At 38.1% G+C, this 21,669-nt stretch overlaps 1 protein-coding gene across 3 annotated transcripts in view; it reads right to left on the bottom strand.

The window, feature by feature from the left end:
* Positions 1-20,434, bottom strand: part of TNFRSF11A (TNF receptor superfamily member 11a) — a 669,873-nt gene extending 649,439 nt beyond the window's left edge. The window contains exon 1 of one of the 3 annotated variants that reach the window (XM_044065186.1): positions 20,076-20,434. In XM_044065186.1, the coding sequence (XP_043921121.1) occupies positions 20,076-20,159 (84 nt within the window). In that variant the 5' untranslated portion in view covers positions 20,160-20,434. Of the gene's footprint in view, positions 1-19,912; positions 20,037-20,075 lie in introns of those variants that run through there. The other 2 variants (XM_044065185.1, XM_044065184.1) reach the window with 2 other exon arrangements.
* Between the last annotated feature and the right edge of the window lie 1,235 nt (positions 20,435-21,669).

Below are 21,669 nucleotides of genomic sequence, written 5' to 3'. Positions count from 1 at the left end.
ACCCAAGAAGCAAACATGTTTTATACTGTAATGTCCACGGCTGTTGACTTAAAGGAAAAGATTGTAGAAAATAACAAAAAATCATGGTAAATGGGTGTACACAGTGAAGGATGATAGATTAGTGCATTAACAAATATATGTTGTAGAAACACAGCTATAATGGACTGAAGGTACACAAGACAACTGATATGGACTGTGATATGGACTGACAGACAACTCTGCGAGAGATATTTGAATTATGCAGTAGAATTAAGATGACAATAGATGGGCTAAACTCTTAGCTAGGCTTATGAGGGCCTCAGGGCCAGTAGCCTGGTAACCTCCTATGATCCTATGAATAGAATCATATTAGCCATCCCAGAGGTGGCAGTGATAAAATTAATGAAAGAATTCGAAAAGGGATAGCACCATTGGCAATTTTTGTTGCTGTGTCCAAGAGAATCAGAAGTACTGGTAAAACATGTTTTCCAGTGAAAAAGGGGCAGTAAAACAAGAAATTAATATTTTAGTTCCTATTTTGGTCCCACCCAGTGGTTGTCTGCCCCTGCCATGTGCTGCAGCCCCTCCTCAATGTTCCACTGTATCACCCCTGGCACCTAACCAGCTTACCCCCTCATAGACATGGGCTCTGCAAACAGGAAAATCCCACATTTAAGTGCTCAGAGAGATGTTCAGGGTGTCAATGTGAAGCACCAAGAAAAGAGCAGTAAACAAACATTCTGGTATGCCCTACCTACTCTCCCGCCCAAAGTCAAGTGTGCAATTATCTCAATTTACAATTTTATAAGATCGGCGATTTTATAATGGTAAAACACAGACGCTAGATTCAGATATACTGAACAGGGAAAGGCCAGTGTATTTCATTGAGCATGGATACAGAAAATTATTTAAACTGGTATTCTACCAAAACATTGCATGTGCCATTCCAAAAAGACAAGTCCACAGCCAAAAACTTGTCACTGCTCTTCACAAAATGCATGGTTTTACCAAAATAAATGTGAACGTTAAAGGGTATAAAGAGCAAGAGATTTACCGACAATAAAATGCCAGTCCAAAGTTTCATCAAGCTTGGACAGTGTCATATACCTTTAGGCCTAACACACAGTTAGAACTGCAAAAGCAGGTTATCCAAAGAGAATTGGTATGAGTGGGTCTTATCCACACTGATTGTAATACAGATGGAAAAAGCAGGTATGCATATTTATGGAAGTTTTAAAGTTACCATAAACCTAGCGAAGTCTTCTGTGCAGCATACATTACCAAAACAAATGACATTTTGTATCAATAAGAGGAGGAAAGTATTTTAAAAACACAGAAGCTTAACTGCAAAAGGAAACAGAAGACTCATCCGGGAAGTTCTTTATTATTAAAAATACATGATTTAAAACAAATGACATTTTGTATTAGTAAGAGAAAAAGTATTTTAAAAACACAGAAGCTTAACTGCAATAGGAAGTGGAAGACTCGTCCGAGAAGTTCTTTATTGTTAAAATACGGCGTTATTTTTAGATTGGTGTCTACAATGGTCATCTTGTAAATGGCAATAAACCAAGTACTCCAGCAAAGTATTTTAAAAACATAGAAGCTTAACTGCAATAGGAAGTGGAAGACTCGTCCAGGAAGTTCTTTATTGTTAAAATACAGGATTATTTTTAGATTGGTGTCTACAATGGTCATCTTGTAAAAGGCAATAAACCAAGTACTCCAGCAAAGTCTTAATACATAAGCTACCTTGCTAAGGTTGTTGTAGCAGTCAAGAATGATAACTTACCTGAGGAAGGTTCTACACAGGCTAGAAATGTACGGATTTGAAGCTAAGACAAATATTTCTTTGTCTAAAGACCAAATGTCCAGCTGTAGGCAGGTGACTAATAAGGTTGGACTGCATCAATCCAAAGAGGTTAGAAAAGACTGGGAAAGGAGAATGGAAAGACAACATACAAAGGAACAGTGGAGGACACCTGTAGGGCTCCCAGGTATGGAACAAAATCTACAAGGTTTAGCATTTTTGCATACAAAAAAGTGTCTGCATTAGTATTTTTCTGCTCCAAGTAGACTTCATAGAATGTTTCCACAGGTAGATGTTAATTGTTAGAGGCATGATGGAAAAAAAGAGGATTACTTGGGAACATTTGTTTTTTTTTTTTTTGGAATGCAAGGAGTTGGTAGATTTTAGAAATTCCTTACAGGATACTCTGTCAGAAATGCTGGGGGAGCAAATGATTCTGAGGAAATATTATTTTAAGTTGGGAAACTGATACAGAATTAACAAGACATAGCAAAGGCATACGTTTAATGCTGTTAGCAGCCAAAAATAAAATTACTAGAAAATGGAAAACAAAAGCTAAACTAACCATAACAGAATTACTGAATGTTAAGAAGATTGGAGGTGCACTCTTTAGAAAAGGGAAAGAGCAAAGTACATAGAAGTAAATGGAATCTGGGTATAATACATGTAGAATAATGTTCAAGGGAGGAGTGAAACTTCACGGAAGGCAAAGTCATGTTAAACTGAATGGTAATTAAGAAATAAACCATGTATGTTCAATGATTGAAAAGGAAACTCCATGTAATGGTTTGTTTACATGTTTTATAACTGGATGTGCATCAGTGTCACTGTACCAGTATTGTAACTGAGGTAGGGTAAAAGGGGAACTGTCCTGGACACAAAGTGTTAGGGGCAGATTGGCAATTCATCATCCTGATCACTCTTAAAATGTATACCGGCTTTTAAAAGCAAGTAAGCAACAAACGACCAGACTTAAAACCAAAATGAATAAAAGAAACATCAACTTCAACCCCCTAAGTACACAGCCTGTGGTGACAGACCTGGGCACTCAGGTTGATAACAACCTCACATTCAACCATCATGTAGTGGCAGTGGTCAGAAAAGCCTTTTACTTGGTTCATCTCATAAGTAAAGGGACTGCATCCAGAAAAAAGGAGGTTATTACCTCTGTATACTCCTCCCTCATTAGACCAATAATTGAGTACAACACCCCATTTGGGAAGTACCTCTCCAAACATTTGCACTAACTGAAAAGCCACTGAAATACCTCCCAAAGAGAATCCATGGCCTCCAACACCTGTCCTATGCTGACAAGCTCAAATCACTGTCACTCTACTCGGTACCGTACAGATTGCTCAGGGGTGATCTGTGTCTCGCCTACAAGGCAATCTCAGACCCTGCCCTACTAGAGATGCTCCACATCTGTAAGTCTAACCCCTCATGCACTACCCGCTCAAAAGGCCTGAATCTAATATGTGACAACAACAAAACCTGCTGGAGAGACAGGTTTGTCTCCCAGAGGATGCCCCATCTCTGGGATAGACTTCCCATACATGTCAATCAGAGCATCTCGCTGAACCTCTTCAAGCGCAACCTTAATGAGTGGATGGGAAACCACAAATTTGTCCCAGGGGTTCCATCTGTATCCCTCACAGACAGGGGCGACAGGTGCTGACTGAGTTTTCTTTTTGGAGATAAACTCTTTGCTAGGGTTGGAATGGTTCCAAGGCTATTAGCCTAGTAACTTCCTATAATCCTATGTAAAGATCCAACTTAGCACTACACAAACAAATTTACTATAATAGCAGTTAAGCTCTTTCATCCCTTCACATAGGAACTTCATTAGAACTAAAAGCAGTAAAAGTACACACAGACTTTCAAAAAACTCCAACAGTAATCAGATGCTAAATTCATCCTAACAGAAAGAACAAAACACATAGTACACAATAAGTATTGTTAAAAACACAGGCATATGTTACACCAAATAAAATGCTTGTTAAGATAAGGACAACTACTGATACAAATGCAATTACTAATCCTAAATCTTATAAGAATGCAATTTCAAAACACTTGAAATAGATACCATCCCTTTTAAACTGGGTACAAAACCCAAATTTAAAATAACTGCCAACACAGCTCTCTCTTTTCAATAATAACACTCCAAGGGTCACCCCTGGGATTTTTAACAACCTGTTCTAATATTAAAAAACAAGAAAAGATGTACAGGATACAACAACGTAAGTTTGAAGAAGGCATTATTAACTTAGCCCTCAATAATACAAAACAAATGTTCACATATACACTTTCTGAACTTCCTTTCGGTTTTGCCAACATAGACTGTTGACTTTGTGCTAAGTATATTACACCTCTTGTACTACAATTATTCTGAACATTGACATTTACTGTTCCATTATTAACAACTATTGAATCAGTAACAAGATTACCAGAATATTTATTCTAATGGCCACATTTAAACGTGCCATTGTGTACATTACTAACAACATTAGATATAGACCACATCCTACTAAATTTGGTATGCTCAAAGAATTGTTTGAAACATTTCCCTTTCCTAAAAATAATCCTGGGTTGATTCCCCATTTTATTATCCACTTCCAAACTGCTTGCGAAAAGTTGCCATTTTTTTGTTTCAAATCTGTTTAATAGCCTCACTATCAGTACTAAAGGTGATTAAAAATGCTTTCTTATAATCATAAGTGACCCGACGTCCACTGTTGCATCTTGGTTCATCACTGACAATCAATGGGCAATAAAACCTTGATCTCCTTTTACTCACTACTTCGTCTAATATGGGCTTTAAGAAACTATTCAGATAGCCTCTCTTCATAAACAGTCAATAAATAGCCTCTCTTCATAAACAGTCAATAAATACTCTCTTTCTAATAAAAAAGTTTCAAATTCAGAAACCATCCTGGTCAAACAGTCAAGCTGTCGTTTAACAATGACTTTCTTTTGATGCCTAGGAAGACTAGTAAAATGAAGAAAAAAATTTGAATAGGTACACCTTCTATATACATTGGATGCATACATTTGCCCTTGAAAGTCCTTTGTCATGGTGATATAAAAAAATAAGCTTTTTCACAAACTTTTGTATGTGTAAACCTACGAAAAATCAGTTGAAGTACTCCCATAACTCAAAACTTGGTCAATTTTCTCTTACCCATCTACATATACAATACAAACATCATCCAAACAAGTAGCATTATGGGCCCAGGAATTAAAAGAGCTAGGAGGAAATATACTTGTACTCTCAATGTGCTATAATATTGGCAAACAATGGGGCACAAGCAGCACTCATGGAGGTGCCCGTTTTCTAATGGAACAACTGTCCTTCAAAAAATATAAAGTTAGAATTTAGCACTAACTACGTATCCATGACACTAAGCTCTTTGGATTCTAATTTCAGTGGAGCAAGCAAAGACTCATGGAACCACTCCAAACCCAGTTCATGGAGTAGAACAGTAAATAGATCTCAATTGTTAAAAGATGGCTTTTTCAAAAAAATCTAAAATCATGGAATTTACCTAAAAATCTCCATGAATCACTGCACAAATGAGGTATACTTTTAACCCCATCTTTAAGTTTTAACATCTAAAAATGTTGCCATTGGATAGGCAATACATTTCCCCACACCCACAACTGGCCTTTAAAGAAGATTGGCGAAGTCCTTATGAATTTTTGGTATTCCAGATAATAGGAATTAGCAACGTAAAAAATTATAAATACTCTTGTATATCTGCCCCTGAAGGAGCATATCTTGGAATTGCAAAAAAATCCTTTAGTGAGCTTTCATAATTTCATTTGTAGGAATTTCCTCATAGTATCTCATTCGTTTTTGTAATATAAATCACTGAAATTCATAATTAACAAGACCTCCCCTGTACTGGATTTTAGAATTCTTATATTTTGGTTTTAACTCAATCATGGAATAATACCTTTACATTTCGAGACATATTAAACCATGTACTCTCACTGCATAGAGACAAATGGTGCTTAATGTCCAACTCACAAAACCATTCAAAAACCTGTAAAAAGGGGTGTATTCCAGGGTTAAATGTACTACACATAATTAAATCACTCTGAACCCCAGGGCATTCATTAGAATGAAAATTAAGATTAAAATTTAACTTCCTAACAAAAAGTTTTAAATTGATGATAACATCAGTAACTGATGCTTGTGTAGTTGGTACATATGTTAAACCTTTGGCTAATATGTTAACAAGTTCCATACAAATCTGAAAGTAATAGTAAACTTGAAAGTTCACCTGTCCGATTAGAAATCGCATTCGGTACAACTACACCTGTCTCAACAACATCCTCATGGCAAGATGTTACCATCTATTCATACATTGCACAGTCTGTCCAGTCCAATTGATTTGGCTGACCAACATTTCTGTATAAACTGGAGAATTGTGCTTCCTCCAGTTATCAGTTCGTTCTGAATGTCTCACAGTAGGGTACTGCAAAGGAGCCACATGATCCTCACTACTAGTAGATGATTCATTGTTAACATATTCACTGTTGTGATAATCCACAGGTTCCACAGGTTCCTCCATACAAGTACCAAAACAAAACTCCTCCTTGGAATACAGCGAGGGTAATTTAGGATAGGCTCTCCCATTTAAATAGTCATGGCCATTTCTTATCTTTTTCTGCTTACTGTCCTTTATTTCTATACCGACTTTATCCATGTCTTAAAATGATGTCATATTTATGCCGAAAATTCTCAAAAAAGAATATCTCCAGTAATCAATTTATCAAGACACATCTCAGAAACAAACTTGTCCATTATATATTTATTTGTTATGCTTTATCAACACATTCATAAGTTTGCATCCCTGCTGGTCAAAAAGGGCTAAGAGTTCATGGTGTAGATCAGACCTTTCGTCCAATCTAGTGGGAAATTTCCACGACTGCAACCCTTTAGGAATTTGCTTATTACAAACACATTCAGTAAAATAAACATTTCCTATCTGCAATTTAATTAACCAGCTTTTTTTTTCAAAATCAGTCAACATACTCGACAACAACCCACTTACAGAAGTAGCCTCTAAAAATCTCAATCCTTTTATTAAACCAATTATGAAAGGTGGCCCAAGAACCCGAACATGTAACATTAATGGGCTGAGAAGGTATATTGCTTGACAAACTATGCCCACTGAACAATAAGGCAATGGAACTAACAGAAGAACATTGACCAAAAGTATGTCAAGACTACCACCCAACTCTGCCACTTTTGGAAGATTTACTTGCCCAACTTTGGCAGACATAGCATCTGAAAGTTGTTATGTGAGCTGATTAACTAAACACTCAAGACTGCCCATCACATGAGTAAATTCTTCAAAAGAGTACACAACATGTATAGAACCATCGGTTCAAGTCTCGTCATATTCTGCAGCTGATATTGCTGTTTATTAGATTTCTTTGCCACTAACAACCAGACATAAAGCCAAACCTAATAAGAGAAATGCACATAAAGACCAAACTAGGTTCCACACAAATGAATTTATAATAGCAGTTAAGTGCTTTCATCCATTCACATAGGAACTTCATCAGAACAAAAAACAGTACAAGAACAAACAGACTTAAAAATGCCAGCAGTAATCACATGTTAAAACCATCCTACCAGAAAGAACTAAACACATAAGCTCCACTACACTTCTAGTACGCAAGTATTGTTGAAAACACAGGCACATATTACACCAAATAAAATGTCTGTTAAGATCAAGACAAAATTGATGTAAATGCTGTTATTAATCCTAAATCTCATAAGAACATAATAATTTCAAAACACTTGAAGTAGATACCATCTCATTTAAACCAGGCAGGAAACCCACATTTAAAAATAGCTGCAAAAGATGCTCTCTCCTTTTAAGAATAACACTACAAGTGCCATCCTTTTAAGAACACTACAAGGGCCATCCCTGAGATTTTTATCAACCTTTTCTAATATTAAAAACAAAATCTGATGCATACGATACATCGATGTACATTTGAACAAGACATTATTAACTTTGTCCTTAATAATATAGAACAAATACTCATATATATACTCTCTAAGCTTCCTTTCAGTTTTGCCAATATAGAATGCAGGGCACTGTTGACATTGCGCTAAGTATATTACGCTTCTCCTATTACAATTATACCAACAATTAATACTTATTGTTCTATTATTACCAACGACTATCATATCAGTAACAATGATACTGGAACACCGATTACAATGGCCACATTTAAAACGTACCACAGCATACAATATTAACACTATCAGATATTGGTTACGCTCAAAGAATTGTTTGAAACATTTCCCTTTACTAAAAATAATCCTGGATTGGTCCCCCATTTTATTATATACTTCCAAACTGCTTGCAAAAAGTTGCCGGTTTTGTTTAAAAATCTGTTTAACAGCCTCTCGATCAGTATTAAAGGTCTTTCTGAATACAAAAAGACAGCATTTTAGGGAAGTACTGGATTGGACTGATCCCGTTTCCTTTAGTATCTGTCTTTATGTATGTTTCCTGTGAAGGGCTTTAATGAAATATAAATATGCACAGTAAAGACTGTGCTCTGTGATGGGTTGCAGGGTTGCTAAAACAACTTTTTATGTTGTTTTTCTGTAGCAGGATTACAGGATTTTGGGCTGCAGCCAAACAAACTCTTCTATGATCATCAATTCTTTACCAATCACTTTATATGGCATTATGACACTCTTAATATGGGCAAGGACTGACAACATTGGCAGAATTGTATTTATTTGCTTGTGGTGTACTTGGAAGGGCCAATGTTATTATATGTTACAGAATAAATAATTGGACACTTCAGACATTCTCAGAAAATTGAGCACCTGACTGTGGAATAAAGGGGGGGGGGCATGTTGTTTACTAACTTATGTTAATCATTATTTTTTCTGTATTTTTCCTTACTATATTCTTTGTTTCTTACTTTTGTTTTACCTGTTTGTTACTTTATTGTATTTTTGTATTTCTAATAAGCTTCAATATACCCTTACTGTTGTGTTAAGTGCTAGGGAGTCTTCTGCATCCACTTGAGCTACCACCAAATCAGGCAGATGGTACTTCAGTTTAACATCTCATCTTAAGGATAACACATGCAAAAGTGCAGCATTCCACTTATGATCTACTGCAGTGTCAGTATTGGAAAAAATGAATCCAAGCACCTGGAGTGGGAATAGAACTCAGCCTTCTTATCTTTCAGTACCAAAAGCAATTATGCTACATGTTCAGCCACTGATACTAAAACAGAATTAGTAAAACAGGATGATTTATTGTATTAGTCTTTTACAGCTGTAAAAGACTAATTATCTGTATGGCAATTAATTCTTCTACGTGATTACAGAGGAATAATTCTTTTTATACTGCATACCATAAAGGACATTTGGGGACTGTAAAAATGAAGGCTGTTGTTTAAAGTTTTACGTGGTAGCTAGGTTAGGGCAGGCAAACTGAAGATTTAACAGGAACTTGTACTGATACGATTTAAATATGAAAATTATAATGCATTACTACCTTTGACATTAACATCCAAGAGCAATTATTCTATGTACAACTTTATATAAGAGCTTACTTTTTTTGCTAACTTAAACATTATTATTTAAATATATTTAGACATTACCCCACAACCTCGTTATGAAAACATGAGAATGTGCAGTCTGTAGACACACTAATGCCAGAAAGGATATGCTATTTGTAACACTTGAGAATCAAATAAAATCAACAGATACCACTTGCTTAGGCTCCTATTTCTTTATGCTATTCAATACATTTTTTGCTTGGATGCAAAAGAAACGGCTAGAAGACATTTACAAGAAAGCACCAAGCTCAGAGTTCTGCAATATCATATCAAAATTTCTTTATCTGAAAATTCATGTGAATGCAAAGAAATTATGGGCTGCAAAGTTCAGCAAGTGTTTCAGTAGTCTAATACCAGTCTAAAGTACTGCTGTGAGGGATGGTGTACATTTAGGGTTGCCACCTTTCCAAATGCCCAAAGTGGGACATTTGTGCTACAAACATCAGATTTTGCAGGGCAAAACATACCCACGACCAGTACAAAGAACAGAACTTCAGTTTTTTGCCTGAATAAAAGTCTATTCTTGTAGCATTTTAGTTCCTTATTCTGTTTCTTATAACATTTAGGTGTTACAGATACAGAATAACTGTTTTATGCAACTATGACATAAAATATAGAAAATAATTTTGTCCTAAAATCTCAGGACATTTGCCATTTTTTCACATTTTTTTGCAGGACACAACTGCCCAAAGAGGGACTGTCCCTCGCAAAGTGGGACAGGTGGTAACCCTATGTACATTTATGCTTTAATTTATCTACATTTTGACAAGCAGTTTGTTTCAAAGATTCATCTAAGAAAAACACTCTAAAGGCTTTCATTTGTGACAGGTTTTTCCAGTTAAAATGTTTTTACAGACATCACGGAACCATTGTTGGTTTTTCCTCTTTACAAAATGCCAGTCAGATCTGGAAAAAATGTGTGGTTGTGGTCAAGTCCTCAAACAAAGCTTTTAAATAGCTGATAGCGTAGATAATGGTGTAAAAACAGCAAATGATCATCTGGAAACAAAAAATGGAAGATGTGAAAGAAAAGATATACCTGCATGTCTCCTCATTTAGAGAGGTTACTAGTGCAACACAGGGAGAAAAAAAAAAAATCAGCATTTTTATGGCAGCAAGGCTTCCAATTTACATTACAAATTAGACTACAGGGATGTTTCTACTAACAGTGAGCGTTTTGGCAAGATGGATACCCAACCAACATTTGGGTGACATGGCATTCACCTTACAATTAACCCATCTTGGATTCTTACATAGCAAGCCTTCCAATAGCCTGCAAATGTGTTTCTTTTGTACATGGCCTGACAAATACTTGCAATTCCCTGAAGCTGTGAAATGTAAACATGAGGTTACCATTGCAAGGAAAAATGGCTTTGTTGTGCTGTACTGGCTCACCATCTGTTTTGCACAGGAATGGAAGTGGCCACAGTGATTGACACACCCAATGCCTGTGATGTGCTATGCAAATAAGACATGATTGGCATGCAATGCAAATTTGGCAGTGATATCATGCATACATTGACTGCTGATTAACACGTGACTTTTGAGTGGTTTTCATGGAAGAGAGAGTATGAGAATGCCTAGACTGACTGTGACAGCATGAATATTTACTGTGTAGTCTTTGCTTACCCTCTTCCACAACGTAGTGCAATCTCGAACTTGGTATATTGAAGTAGCGGGGGGGTGTGGGGAGGTGCAAGGGGGGAAAAAGCAAAGGGAAAAAGTAATATTTGTAATCACATAAAGCCCATACTGTAAAGTAAAGTGCTAATCACAGTAAAATACTCAGTTTGCACTTTCACCAAATATGTAGAGTATTATGCAAAGTAGGAATATGTTTGTAGACCTGTACCATAATTTCTACAATAACTTGCATGTGAACGGATAAATTGGGAACTATACAAATCACAGGAGGTTAATAGGCTAATGGTCCTGAGGCCCTTACAAGCCTAGCCAAGAGTTTATAACCAAAAAAGAAACCTCAGTCAGCACCTGTCGTCCCTATCAATGAAGGACAGAGGTGGAACCCCTGGGACAAATTTGTGGTTTCCCATCCATCCATCAAGGTTGCGCTTGAAGAGGTTCAGTGAGGTACTCTGTAGGACGTGTATGAGAAGTCTATTCCAGGCACAGGGCAGCCTCTAGGAGGCAAACCTGTCTCTTCAGCAGGATTTGTTGATGTCGCATATTAGATTTAGGCCTCTCAAGCAGGTAATGCGCAAGAAGTTAGACTTACGGATATGGAGCATCTCTAGTACAGCAGGGTCTGAAATTGTAGAACCAAAAAGCACAGCACAGCACTGAAGGAATACTTGTATTCCTTCAGTGCTGTGCTGTGCTTTTTGGTTCTACAGTTTGGTTTCAGGGTCTGAAGTTGCCTTTTAGACAAGACACAGATCACCTCTGAGCAACCTGTACAATTCCAAGTAGAGTGATAGTGATTTCAGCCTGTCCACACAGGACAGGTGTTTGAGGCCATGAATTCTCTTTGTGAGGCATTTCTGTGGCCTTTCCAGTTGGTGCAGGTGTCTGGAGAGGTATATACCAAATGGGACGTTATACTCAATTACTGGCCTAATGAGTGAGGAGTAGAGAGAGATAACCTTTTTTCTGGATGAAATCCCTTTACTTATGAGATGAACCAAGTAAAAGGCTTTTCTGACCACTGCCGCTACATGATGGTCGAATGTGAGATTTTGTCAACCTCAATATCTAGGTCTCTCACCACAGGTTGTGTGCTTAGGGGGTTGCCGTTGATGCGGTAATCAGTAGGGGCCATGTTTTTGCCGAATGGTATGATAATACATTTTTCTCCATTTAACTTAAGGCCAATGAGTTTGGCACCAGTCATTTGTTGCTGTGAGACCCTCTTGCAGTATGTTAACATCGTTTGAGGAGTTAATGACAGCACCCAACTTACAGTCGTCCACAGACTTGGTCAGCCACAGGCCTTTTGTCTTTGCCTGGACCTCTGAGAAGTAGATGCCAAACAGTAGGTGTCCCAGGACTGATCCCTGGGGAACCATGTCTGCTGTCGGAGGTGGAGGCACCTATTTTGACCTTGTGGGCCCTATTGGCGAGTCAGCTGGCCACCCACCTTTAAGCAGAATTGTGTTAGCTTTTTCATGATGCCCGAGGGGGGGATTGCGTCAATGGCCTTGGCCAAGTCAAGGTAAGCTGTATACACTGACTTTATCCCTCTTCCAGGGCCTTGCTGATATTCTCAAAGAAGTCAACCAGATTCAACAGGCAAGATCTGCCCTTGATGAATCTTAACTGGCTAGGGTCAAGTGCTTGGAGATTGCCTATGTCCTTGTTTATGAGATCCATAATAATACACTTCATGGCATTACATATCAGACTTGTTAATCTAATGGGCGATTGTTTCCAGGGTCAGTAGTGGCACCACATTTGTGCAAAAGGATGACAATAACAGTTCTCCACTCCGCTGCAATGAAACCTGTACTTAGGCTGTAGTTGAACAGGGTGCTCAATGGCAATGCTAGTTCTTGCTGGAGATGGTGCAGAATACAGCCTGGGATACTATCAGGTGCCATGGAAGCTGTGTTCTTTGGTGCCATGGAAGCTGTGTTCTTTGCCTTGGATAGGGACTTTTAATAACACTGGATCCACAGAGATGTGAGGTACGGGACAAGTATTGGGATGTCAGATGGGCCTTTGGGGAGGACAGGGGGTTGAAATGAAATTTAATCTGAGCCTGCCAGCAGGTTGATCCTGTTGACTTAGCCAGTGTAAGTGATACCATTAAGTACTAATTTGGAACAAACCTGGACTTTAGCATGGAGATTCCTGACGTAAATGAAGAAGGCTTTATGGTTTCCCTTTGTTTCAGAGGCTAGTTTCGATTCATAACTGGCTTTGGAGGTTCACTGGTGATCTAATTTGCTTGTTGAGACCAAGGAGTTTTTCCAATTTGGAATTTGTTCCTTTTTACCCCTGGACAACAGTTTGTTCCTTTTGTTGTAAAGCCTGTTGATAGAGAATGTCCAGACAGATTTGCGTTTCCCTGAGGAGCAGGTTTTAGTTCTGCTGGGTATGGCGGAGTCCATGCAGTTGTACAGGTGCCTGAATACTGCATTGGCATACTGTTTAGCATAGTTGTCTGCATCCTCTGAGGTAGGCGGTGGTGTGAAGCTACTGATACCCTCACTTAGGAGGTTGTAGTTAGCTTTTGAGAAACATTTTAGCCTGGCTTTGACAGATCTTTTATGTTGGAAGATTTGTCTTTGGGACATTCCCTAAAAAAGGCACAATGGGAGAGGCAAGAGCTTTGGCCAGGATCTGGAATCCCAGGGGTGACATGTGGAGGCCATCTCTGACAAGGCATCAAGGCCTGTCAACCATTTCATCCCAGGCAAACAGATACTGGATCCCCTTGGAATGACACCAGAAACCAAGCCAATTGTTGAAGTCAATTATTTTTTGTTGGTGTTGGTAGGATGCTGCTTAGGGCTGGGGTCATACCTGCCTGGAACACATGCTCTGAGAGATTAATCACGTCTCTCTTCATATAGTGTAGGGAGGTACATATCAAGCCATTCACACTATCATGGACAATGACAGAATCATACTTGTACCTGTTGTGGAGAGACAAGTGGTGCGTGATGTAGCAGACTACGGCACCTAACAGACAACTGACTGTGACCTTCTCCTTGTCAAGCCTGGGGGGGGGCATCTATGTGTCTCACAAATGAGTTGCCAATGATTAGTATATTTGGTTTATTGTTATGCCTTATGGGCTGTGTTTATGAGACACTGGTGTGTTGTGTTTGGTGTGGTACGTGGAAGGTTTGTGTGGGTGTTTTGGAAGTCTCTGCTGTTTAGGTACGTTTTTATGACCTCTGCTGTTTAGGTAAGTTTTTATTGAGGACCTCTCCATAGGTGGTTGTGTGTTGTGCTTGGCTATGTGATGTGAGTGGTGCAATGTTTGTGCTGGCAATCTCCTCTTTGTCAGGAGTACTGATTGTGGGATGAGAGAGCATGGATTCCAGGTTACTCATGTAGATGCATTTCTTGCAAGTAGAAGAATTATGTGTTAGGAGAAGAGGACTGTCAGTGAACATGAGGCAGTTGCTACACTGTCTCAATATGCCCATGTTGACCAGGCTGGTAGGAAAAACTGATGGGAATTGTCCAGACATAGTGTTCCGAATACCTGGGCAGACTTATGGTGAGATGATTGTGATAAGGGTTTGTCCACAGTGTAGACCACTAAAACCTTCTTAAATGTAAAATAACTGGCCTGAAGCCCAAGTGCTAAAACCAAAACTAGAATGCTTAGAATAACAGATACATTTAATCAGAGTTCTAATAAGCAGTAATAAATGCAGAAAAATAAAAGCACTTGAACACTTAGGAGCACACAGCAAAGCAAAATAAGGTAATAAAGTAGGAAGAACACAATTACAGTAAAAGCAGCTGAGTAAAGTGTATTTTTTTTGTTAAGTGGAGAGGGAGGAAACAGAAGATAATTCAAGATTAAAACTAAGGGGGGGGGGTGGCCTTCCCAAATGCTCTCTCTGTATACAGTATACTGAACTGATAAGATGGGACTGGGAGGAATGTCCAAAATCAAAGAAACAAGGGGATAGTCCTTCACAAATTATCTCACTGTACTCAGTCGAATTAGCGAATGAGATGGGACTGGGAGGAGTATCCACAGGTAAATTTACAGCATGGGATGGCAAATCCAAAGCCAGCAAGTTTAAGAATACAACATTTGGTCAGGAGGGAGGGAAAAATAAACAAAATGCAGACAGAGACCAGAAAAATTCAATGAAGCAAATAAAAAATACAGTACAGTTTTGTTAACTATCACTGAAACAGATCAAGCGCAAAAATATATAATCAGCTTGGTATATCTGGATGGTTATAGAATCAGCCACAGCCAGCTAATCAGCTCTACAACTAAGCACAACTTTTCAGAAATGTAACTCTTTATAGCACTAGTATAAAAGAAAATATAGACCCTCAGGCAATCAGATAAATACAAAGAGGTGCTGACCAGTAGCTTACACCTTAGGTGGGCTGACTTCACACAATGTAAAGCAACCCCCACTGTGAAATAAGCTGGCTTAGAGCTCAAGTGCAAAACTAAGCCTGAGAAACAAGATGCAGACAGAGAGCAGCAAAATTCAATAAAGCAAATAAAAAAATGCAGTTATCTGAGTGCTGATCTCTGCATGTTCCCAGATGGTTAGCGTTGACCATGGTTACGTCTGCATTTGCTCTCCTAAGTGAGAAGATTTTTAACTTGTTTTAAAGCTTTTATGATAGGAAGCTTTAAAATACCTGGTTTCTGTTTGTTTTACAAAAAGTTGTCAAGTTAGCAAGAAAAAAAAAAAAAAAAAAAAAAAAAGGCACATCATGTACGAGGCAAACGACAAGCACACCTTGTTCAAATGAATATTCATGCAATCGAGAAACACATGACAATGTTTATTCATGACTAGTGTTTGACATCAACCTGTTGCTGGATATTGGGCTGGGTTTGGGTGGCACTTGCTACTGCGCATCCGGTGAGCCAGTACAGTACAACATTGCTGGGAAAATCATATGCTGGTGTGCTCATTAATACACATGAACCCCCTGTGTCAGTGTTGCAGGATGGTTTCCTATTCTGGAAAATATCTATCTGTAGTTCAAACTATGTTTCTTCCTTCACATTCCAAAATAGTGAGATGGACAGATGGAAAATGGTGTAGTAAAAATAGATATATGAAATATATTTATTTCCTGTGCAAACAGTTGCTTTTAAATTTGTACAATTCATTATGACATTTTTATATGGCAATGTTTTACATGTCTTCAATAAAGCCCATTGTTACAGTTCAGTTGCTACAACTTTGCATTATAGTGTTATTCTTGCACTCTGCATCAACTCATAGTTATAGGTCAATAAGATAAACAAGCAAATTAAGTGAACAGGCATGACTGCACCATAGTAATTTCAGTTAGCTTCAGAGCAAAACTTTCCTTCACCTCTTCAGATAGATTCAAAGTAGATTGTTTCTTTCACAAACATTTTAAGACTGTAGAAGGCACTACAGATGGTGTGAAGGTTTTCTATCATTTAGCAGAAAAGTAGCAGTGTCAACAGGGAAAGAAGCAGGCTAAACTGACAAACATGAAATCTGAGGTACTTTACAAAAAAAAACAGGAGAAGGCTTTGTATCATTCTCCACAGCAGTGACTTATCTGAGCAAGGAATCACTTTGTTGGATAAGTGAGAAAGTTTGCCTCAGCCTTGCCAGAAATGGGATCCAAGTTTACATAACATCCAGCTACACCATGAAAACAATGGTCATGAATCTTGTCAGTGTCTCTTTCATTGACTCTCACAACTAAAAATTAGTTAAGGAACACTTTATAGTATACGTTCACGTTCTTCAAAATAGAAATGAAAAGTAAGTAAGCATATCAGACCAATGGGTTTCAAACTGATGATCTGTAATATTAGCTAGCACCTGCAAATGAGGGTGTCATGCACGAACACACCAACCATAATATGTCTATTTATGGAATGCAAACAGCAAATCTTCCCTGTATCATTATTTTCAATAGCAACCTGGGCATACTTACCACCAGATATAGTGCCAGGCAACAAACTCTACACAACTGCCCTACTTTCACCTCACAGTAGACAATATTTAAAGGCAACTGACAAAGTCACTTCATACTCATACAGAATACTCCTGTAACATAATTTTTCTTCTGAAACCCTCATAATCCTTACTTATATCCCATGACCATCACAAAGAATTAGTATGTGAATTTTAATCATTGCTTTGCTAGAAAAAGGGAAACATTGACTGGTCTAAATAAGGGGGCTTATAATGGCAGTGAAGAAGAACAAGACTGGCAGGCAGGAAGAAACAACAGTAAGTGCAGACTAGTAAGCAGGTACCAAGACCAGTAATAGAAGCTGAGAAAATATTAAGGAAAAGTATGAATGGGTGGTGTGAAAGCATGCCAAAAAACTGTTTTTCTTTTAATACAAAGCCAAAAATCAAAAAAAGCTAGGCAGGAGCTAGACGTATTAAAAAAAGGATGTCAAAATGTATGTGTAATCAATGGACCAGGTGAAAAATGCAAATGGACCAGGTGAAAAATGCAAATGAGTAATTTGACACAATAAGAGAAGACAGCCAATGCAGGCAGGTACATGAAGGTCACGGGGTATCCAATGGAAAAATAAAGAGTATTGAAAGAAAAAGTATGAGCAAATCTGTGAGGAGATAAGGACCAGGGAAAGCACAGACTACACTGAACGATCTTAAAAGAGTTGGTACTACAACTAACAGAACCACTGCAGACTTGTTCAATATATCCATGGATTCAAGATAGGTCCCCTTGGAGTAGAAGAGGAATGGTTACACCCCCAGGAGTAGAAGAGGAATGGTTACACCCCTATCCAAACACAGTATTAGAAAGACCCAAGCTACTTCAGATCAGTTAGTCTAATGTTCCCTTCCCCCACCAACATATAGAAATTCACTGAAAAAAAAAAACAAACATTGATCTGCTTCCTGCTATCAAATGAGCTGGCAGACAACTGCCAGCAAGAATCCATGATCATGTGATCATGCTAGTCTAATCTGACAAACAGCAAGGGCTAAGGCAGGAAACTGAAGAGATGTGATTTTCTTTAACTTCAGCCAGACCTTTGTTATTATATCACACAAAGGGTTAATTCACAAAAGGACTGGAAGTAGGATTATTATGAAAATACAGTGATGCAAGACCATCACTGATCGGGTATGGAAGAAGACAAAAGGTGTCAGGTGGATGATGTCCAAGGATAGTATGGTCGCTGACAAGTGGCACAACACAGGGATAACTGTTTAATAAGTCCAGATAGATAGTGTAGTGGGGTGGAAAACAGAATGAATCTACAGAGATGTTTGCATTGTTGAGGAGTTAAGATAGTTTGATGCTGTCAGTGTTTAAAGCACCAATACGGATATGAATTTTTGTCTGCACATGGTTGCATTCATTGTCTTGTTCTGCCGAGTTGTATTTGGAAATGTAATATTAGTTTCAATTAATTTAGCCATCTAACAAAACTGGAGAAAACATTGTTAAACAAAATGGTTACCATTAATCCAATGTCACCCGTTCTTCCCTGCCTCCCTTCCCTCAACATACATAAAACCCCATCAGGTGCAAGTAATAAATCTAAGTGAAGGAAGACCTGATCTGCTATGTCTCCATTACAGCTGTCCATACCATACCTTTGGCATTCTTTTCAAAAACCAAAAATGTAACTCAAATACATTAGTAACAACATGGCAAGATTTCTAGAAATACTATACATACACAAATATGCACTGAGAATAAAAATAATGTGGGCTCCCGCAAGTGATAATATCAGACAAGTAATACTGTCCCACGGTACTAACAATGATCAAAGATAAAGATGTTTTTCTGAATGTGTGTTGCATGAACCAATACGATTGAACATTAAAACCAACAATTCAAATTTATTATAACCAAAAACAACCAAATGATTTAAATGTTAGCAGTATACCACCAGGTTAACAAATGTCAGACAAATAAATATTCATACATACTGATTAACTGTCACAAGATAGTGTCAATCATTATCGTAACTGACCTCATGCTTCACAAACTGCATACTGATACACCCTGTCCAGCTTTATCAATGTTAAAAGTATGGAAAATCACGATAAACGAAAACTTCAGAAACCAAAAAAACACAGCACAATGGGGCCTGGAACCTCGGAAAATAATCCACCTTCGTTTAAAAAAACAAGTTTTAATATAGATGTGATAAAACAAGCCAATACAATCCACAATAACGTAAGTATGTCTGATATTAAAAATTTCTAATTCTGCCCCATTGTCTGATTATTTTGGTCTTCTGCCTTGTCCTTGAAGCAAAAGGTTGACATACATTCATAAATAACAGAAGTTCAAAGTAAACAACAGAAAATCATAATCCAATGCACAGCACAGATAAAAACCGTAATAGATATGCTCGTAAATACAGCTCACTGAAGCACAAATTCAGGTTTTGTCTGGCAACTTACAGCAAATACTGTTACGGTAATGAGTTGACAGGGAGTTCTATCTGTCCTAGTATTGGGTATGATTCCCAATATGCATTTATTGACTGACTCTGGGCAAGTCATTTAAAAGGCGGTGCTCTCCGCTTCAGCTTACCCATACTCCTAACATGTAAATAAAAATAAAAAAAAATAATAATTCCTACCAACCTGATCAGGCAACTAAACAGCTGTCTGCCCACATACTTCAGCTCTAGACTAGACCTTACAAATCCAGACCGCTGTTATGCCAGTTTTCGAGTCTGCTGGAACCACATCAGAAGTTAAGTATAACAAAGTGTAGAGAACAATTCTTCCACCTGCTCAAGTAAGATCTCTTACACCGCCGCAATACCTCTTCCACACAATAGACTCACACTTAGGGTCAATTTAGAGTGCCCAATCCGCCTCCGTATGCGATACATACCTGTCCCACATAACAGAGAAAAACAGTAATCATGGTCCTTCTAACCCCTAAAATTCTTTCTCCGAGAGCCGTCTTTAAGCGATCCCGTACCATTTGTTCAGCTTAACACGGCACATAAAATAGTGAACAATAAGTTGTACTTCAACGCAAATATATTCGGTACCTGTACAACGTTGAGCATGAGTAACCACAGAACTGCCCAGCTCTGATAAGTCCAGTTCATCGAAAATACGCACATCCCTAACATCTCCCAGCACAGCGTTAAAAACAGGACACTAAAGAGTCGTGATTGTCCGTGCTAATCAAGCAATGAATCGACGGCTTGCATCTACTGCATCCCCTTGATTTTCCTTGTGCTGCCAGGAACTGTGTCTAGGTAACTATCACCAGTGTCCTACGGGAAAAAAGGAGATGTCCGCTGGCCACGCTCAGGATCCCATGTTTACCTTCTGTTAGAACATCGGGGCACTCCCGATCCCGAACTTCTCTGTGTTTCAGCTTCACACTTCGCCCGAACTGACATTCAAGGCAAGAAAGCGCGAACTCCTCAACCCTGGCTACCTCTTCTGTGACGCTATGAGGAACTAAACATTGATATTTTACCCCGCCCTTTTACGGGCAATGGCTGGAACAAATAGGTTAATAACACTGTAGAATGTAGTGTCATAGACGCCAAGGTGTTTTTAATAAGACAAAAGAGCAAACTTTTATTTGTTGCTTAGCAGTACATTAGACCAGCCATTCTACTCCACCGTCAACTCTTTACAGTCTGACCTGAAATCTTACTGCTACATATTTATTGGATTTATTAAATAAACCCCAAATGAAAACTCAGTGGTAATCTGTTTAAGTTAATTAATGTGTTTATAATTACCCACACGGAAAATATAACTCGACAGTGAACCAAACTGCAATATTTACAACACATTTCTTAACTTTCCATTTCCAAAATGTGGAATACTGGCTCACAATGTGGAACAGATGAGCAAAATCTGGAGCACTTACTAAAGAAGCTCTTTTAGAATGGAAGTGATATTTTGATTAATTAATAAGTAACGTGTTGCAGTATTATTTACCATAGGTTCATAGTTTCGTGAGGATTTTACGTCCACGCTTATATTAGTAGTATTTAGCCCATATATTTTGTGTAAAAATAACAGAGTAGACCAGAACAATGGATATGTTGGAACATTTGCATATTGTCCCTGTCCATGAGGGACAAGGGTGCTAAAACAGGGTGAATTTGCAGTTATCCATTCATCATCCAAATTGCTTTGCAATACAGTATGAGAAGAACTTTGCTTTATGTGAAGTGGAAGATGATTTCATTGAAACAGAATTCTGTGTGATACATACCTGTCTCTTCAACCTGTACTATTTATGTTGCAGAAGGAACTGTGATCTCTTCAGGTGTTGTTTATACCACCACTGGACTTGCAAATGTGTAATATGTTAGATAGGACAGGGTTTGTCTGTCTGTGTACATAATGTAGAGGTTGCCTCTCAATAGCCCATATGATAGTGAGAAAGAGAAAAGGCATTGCGACAGTCTGCAAAGTCTTTATGATTTAGGCCCTTGATTTTTTTTTTAGGGAGACAGCATTATGATTGTTCCTGTTATGACAAGTGTTTGGACACGTACATACTGAAAGGTGTATTATAATTAATAACTAGCCTAATGGACGCCAAGTAACATTGATATGTGTGCTAAAAAAGTTCTTAACAATGAATGTGTGCCATACATACACACACACACA

This window comes from Protopterus annectens, chromosome 3.part0 (assembly GCF_019279795.1).
Source record: "Protopterus annectens isolate FY-2018-M chromosome 3.part0, PAN1.0, whole genome shotgun sequence".
In the NCBI taxonomy this organism is placed as follows: Eukaryota; Metazoa; Chordata; order Ceratodontiformes; family Protopteridae; genus Protopterus; species Protopterus annectens.
The sequence above is the reverse complement of the archived record's forward strand: the minus strand, read 5'-3'. Positions and strand labels throughout refer to the sequence as shown.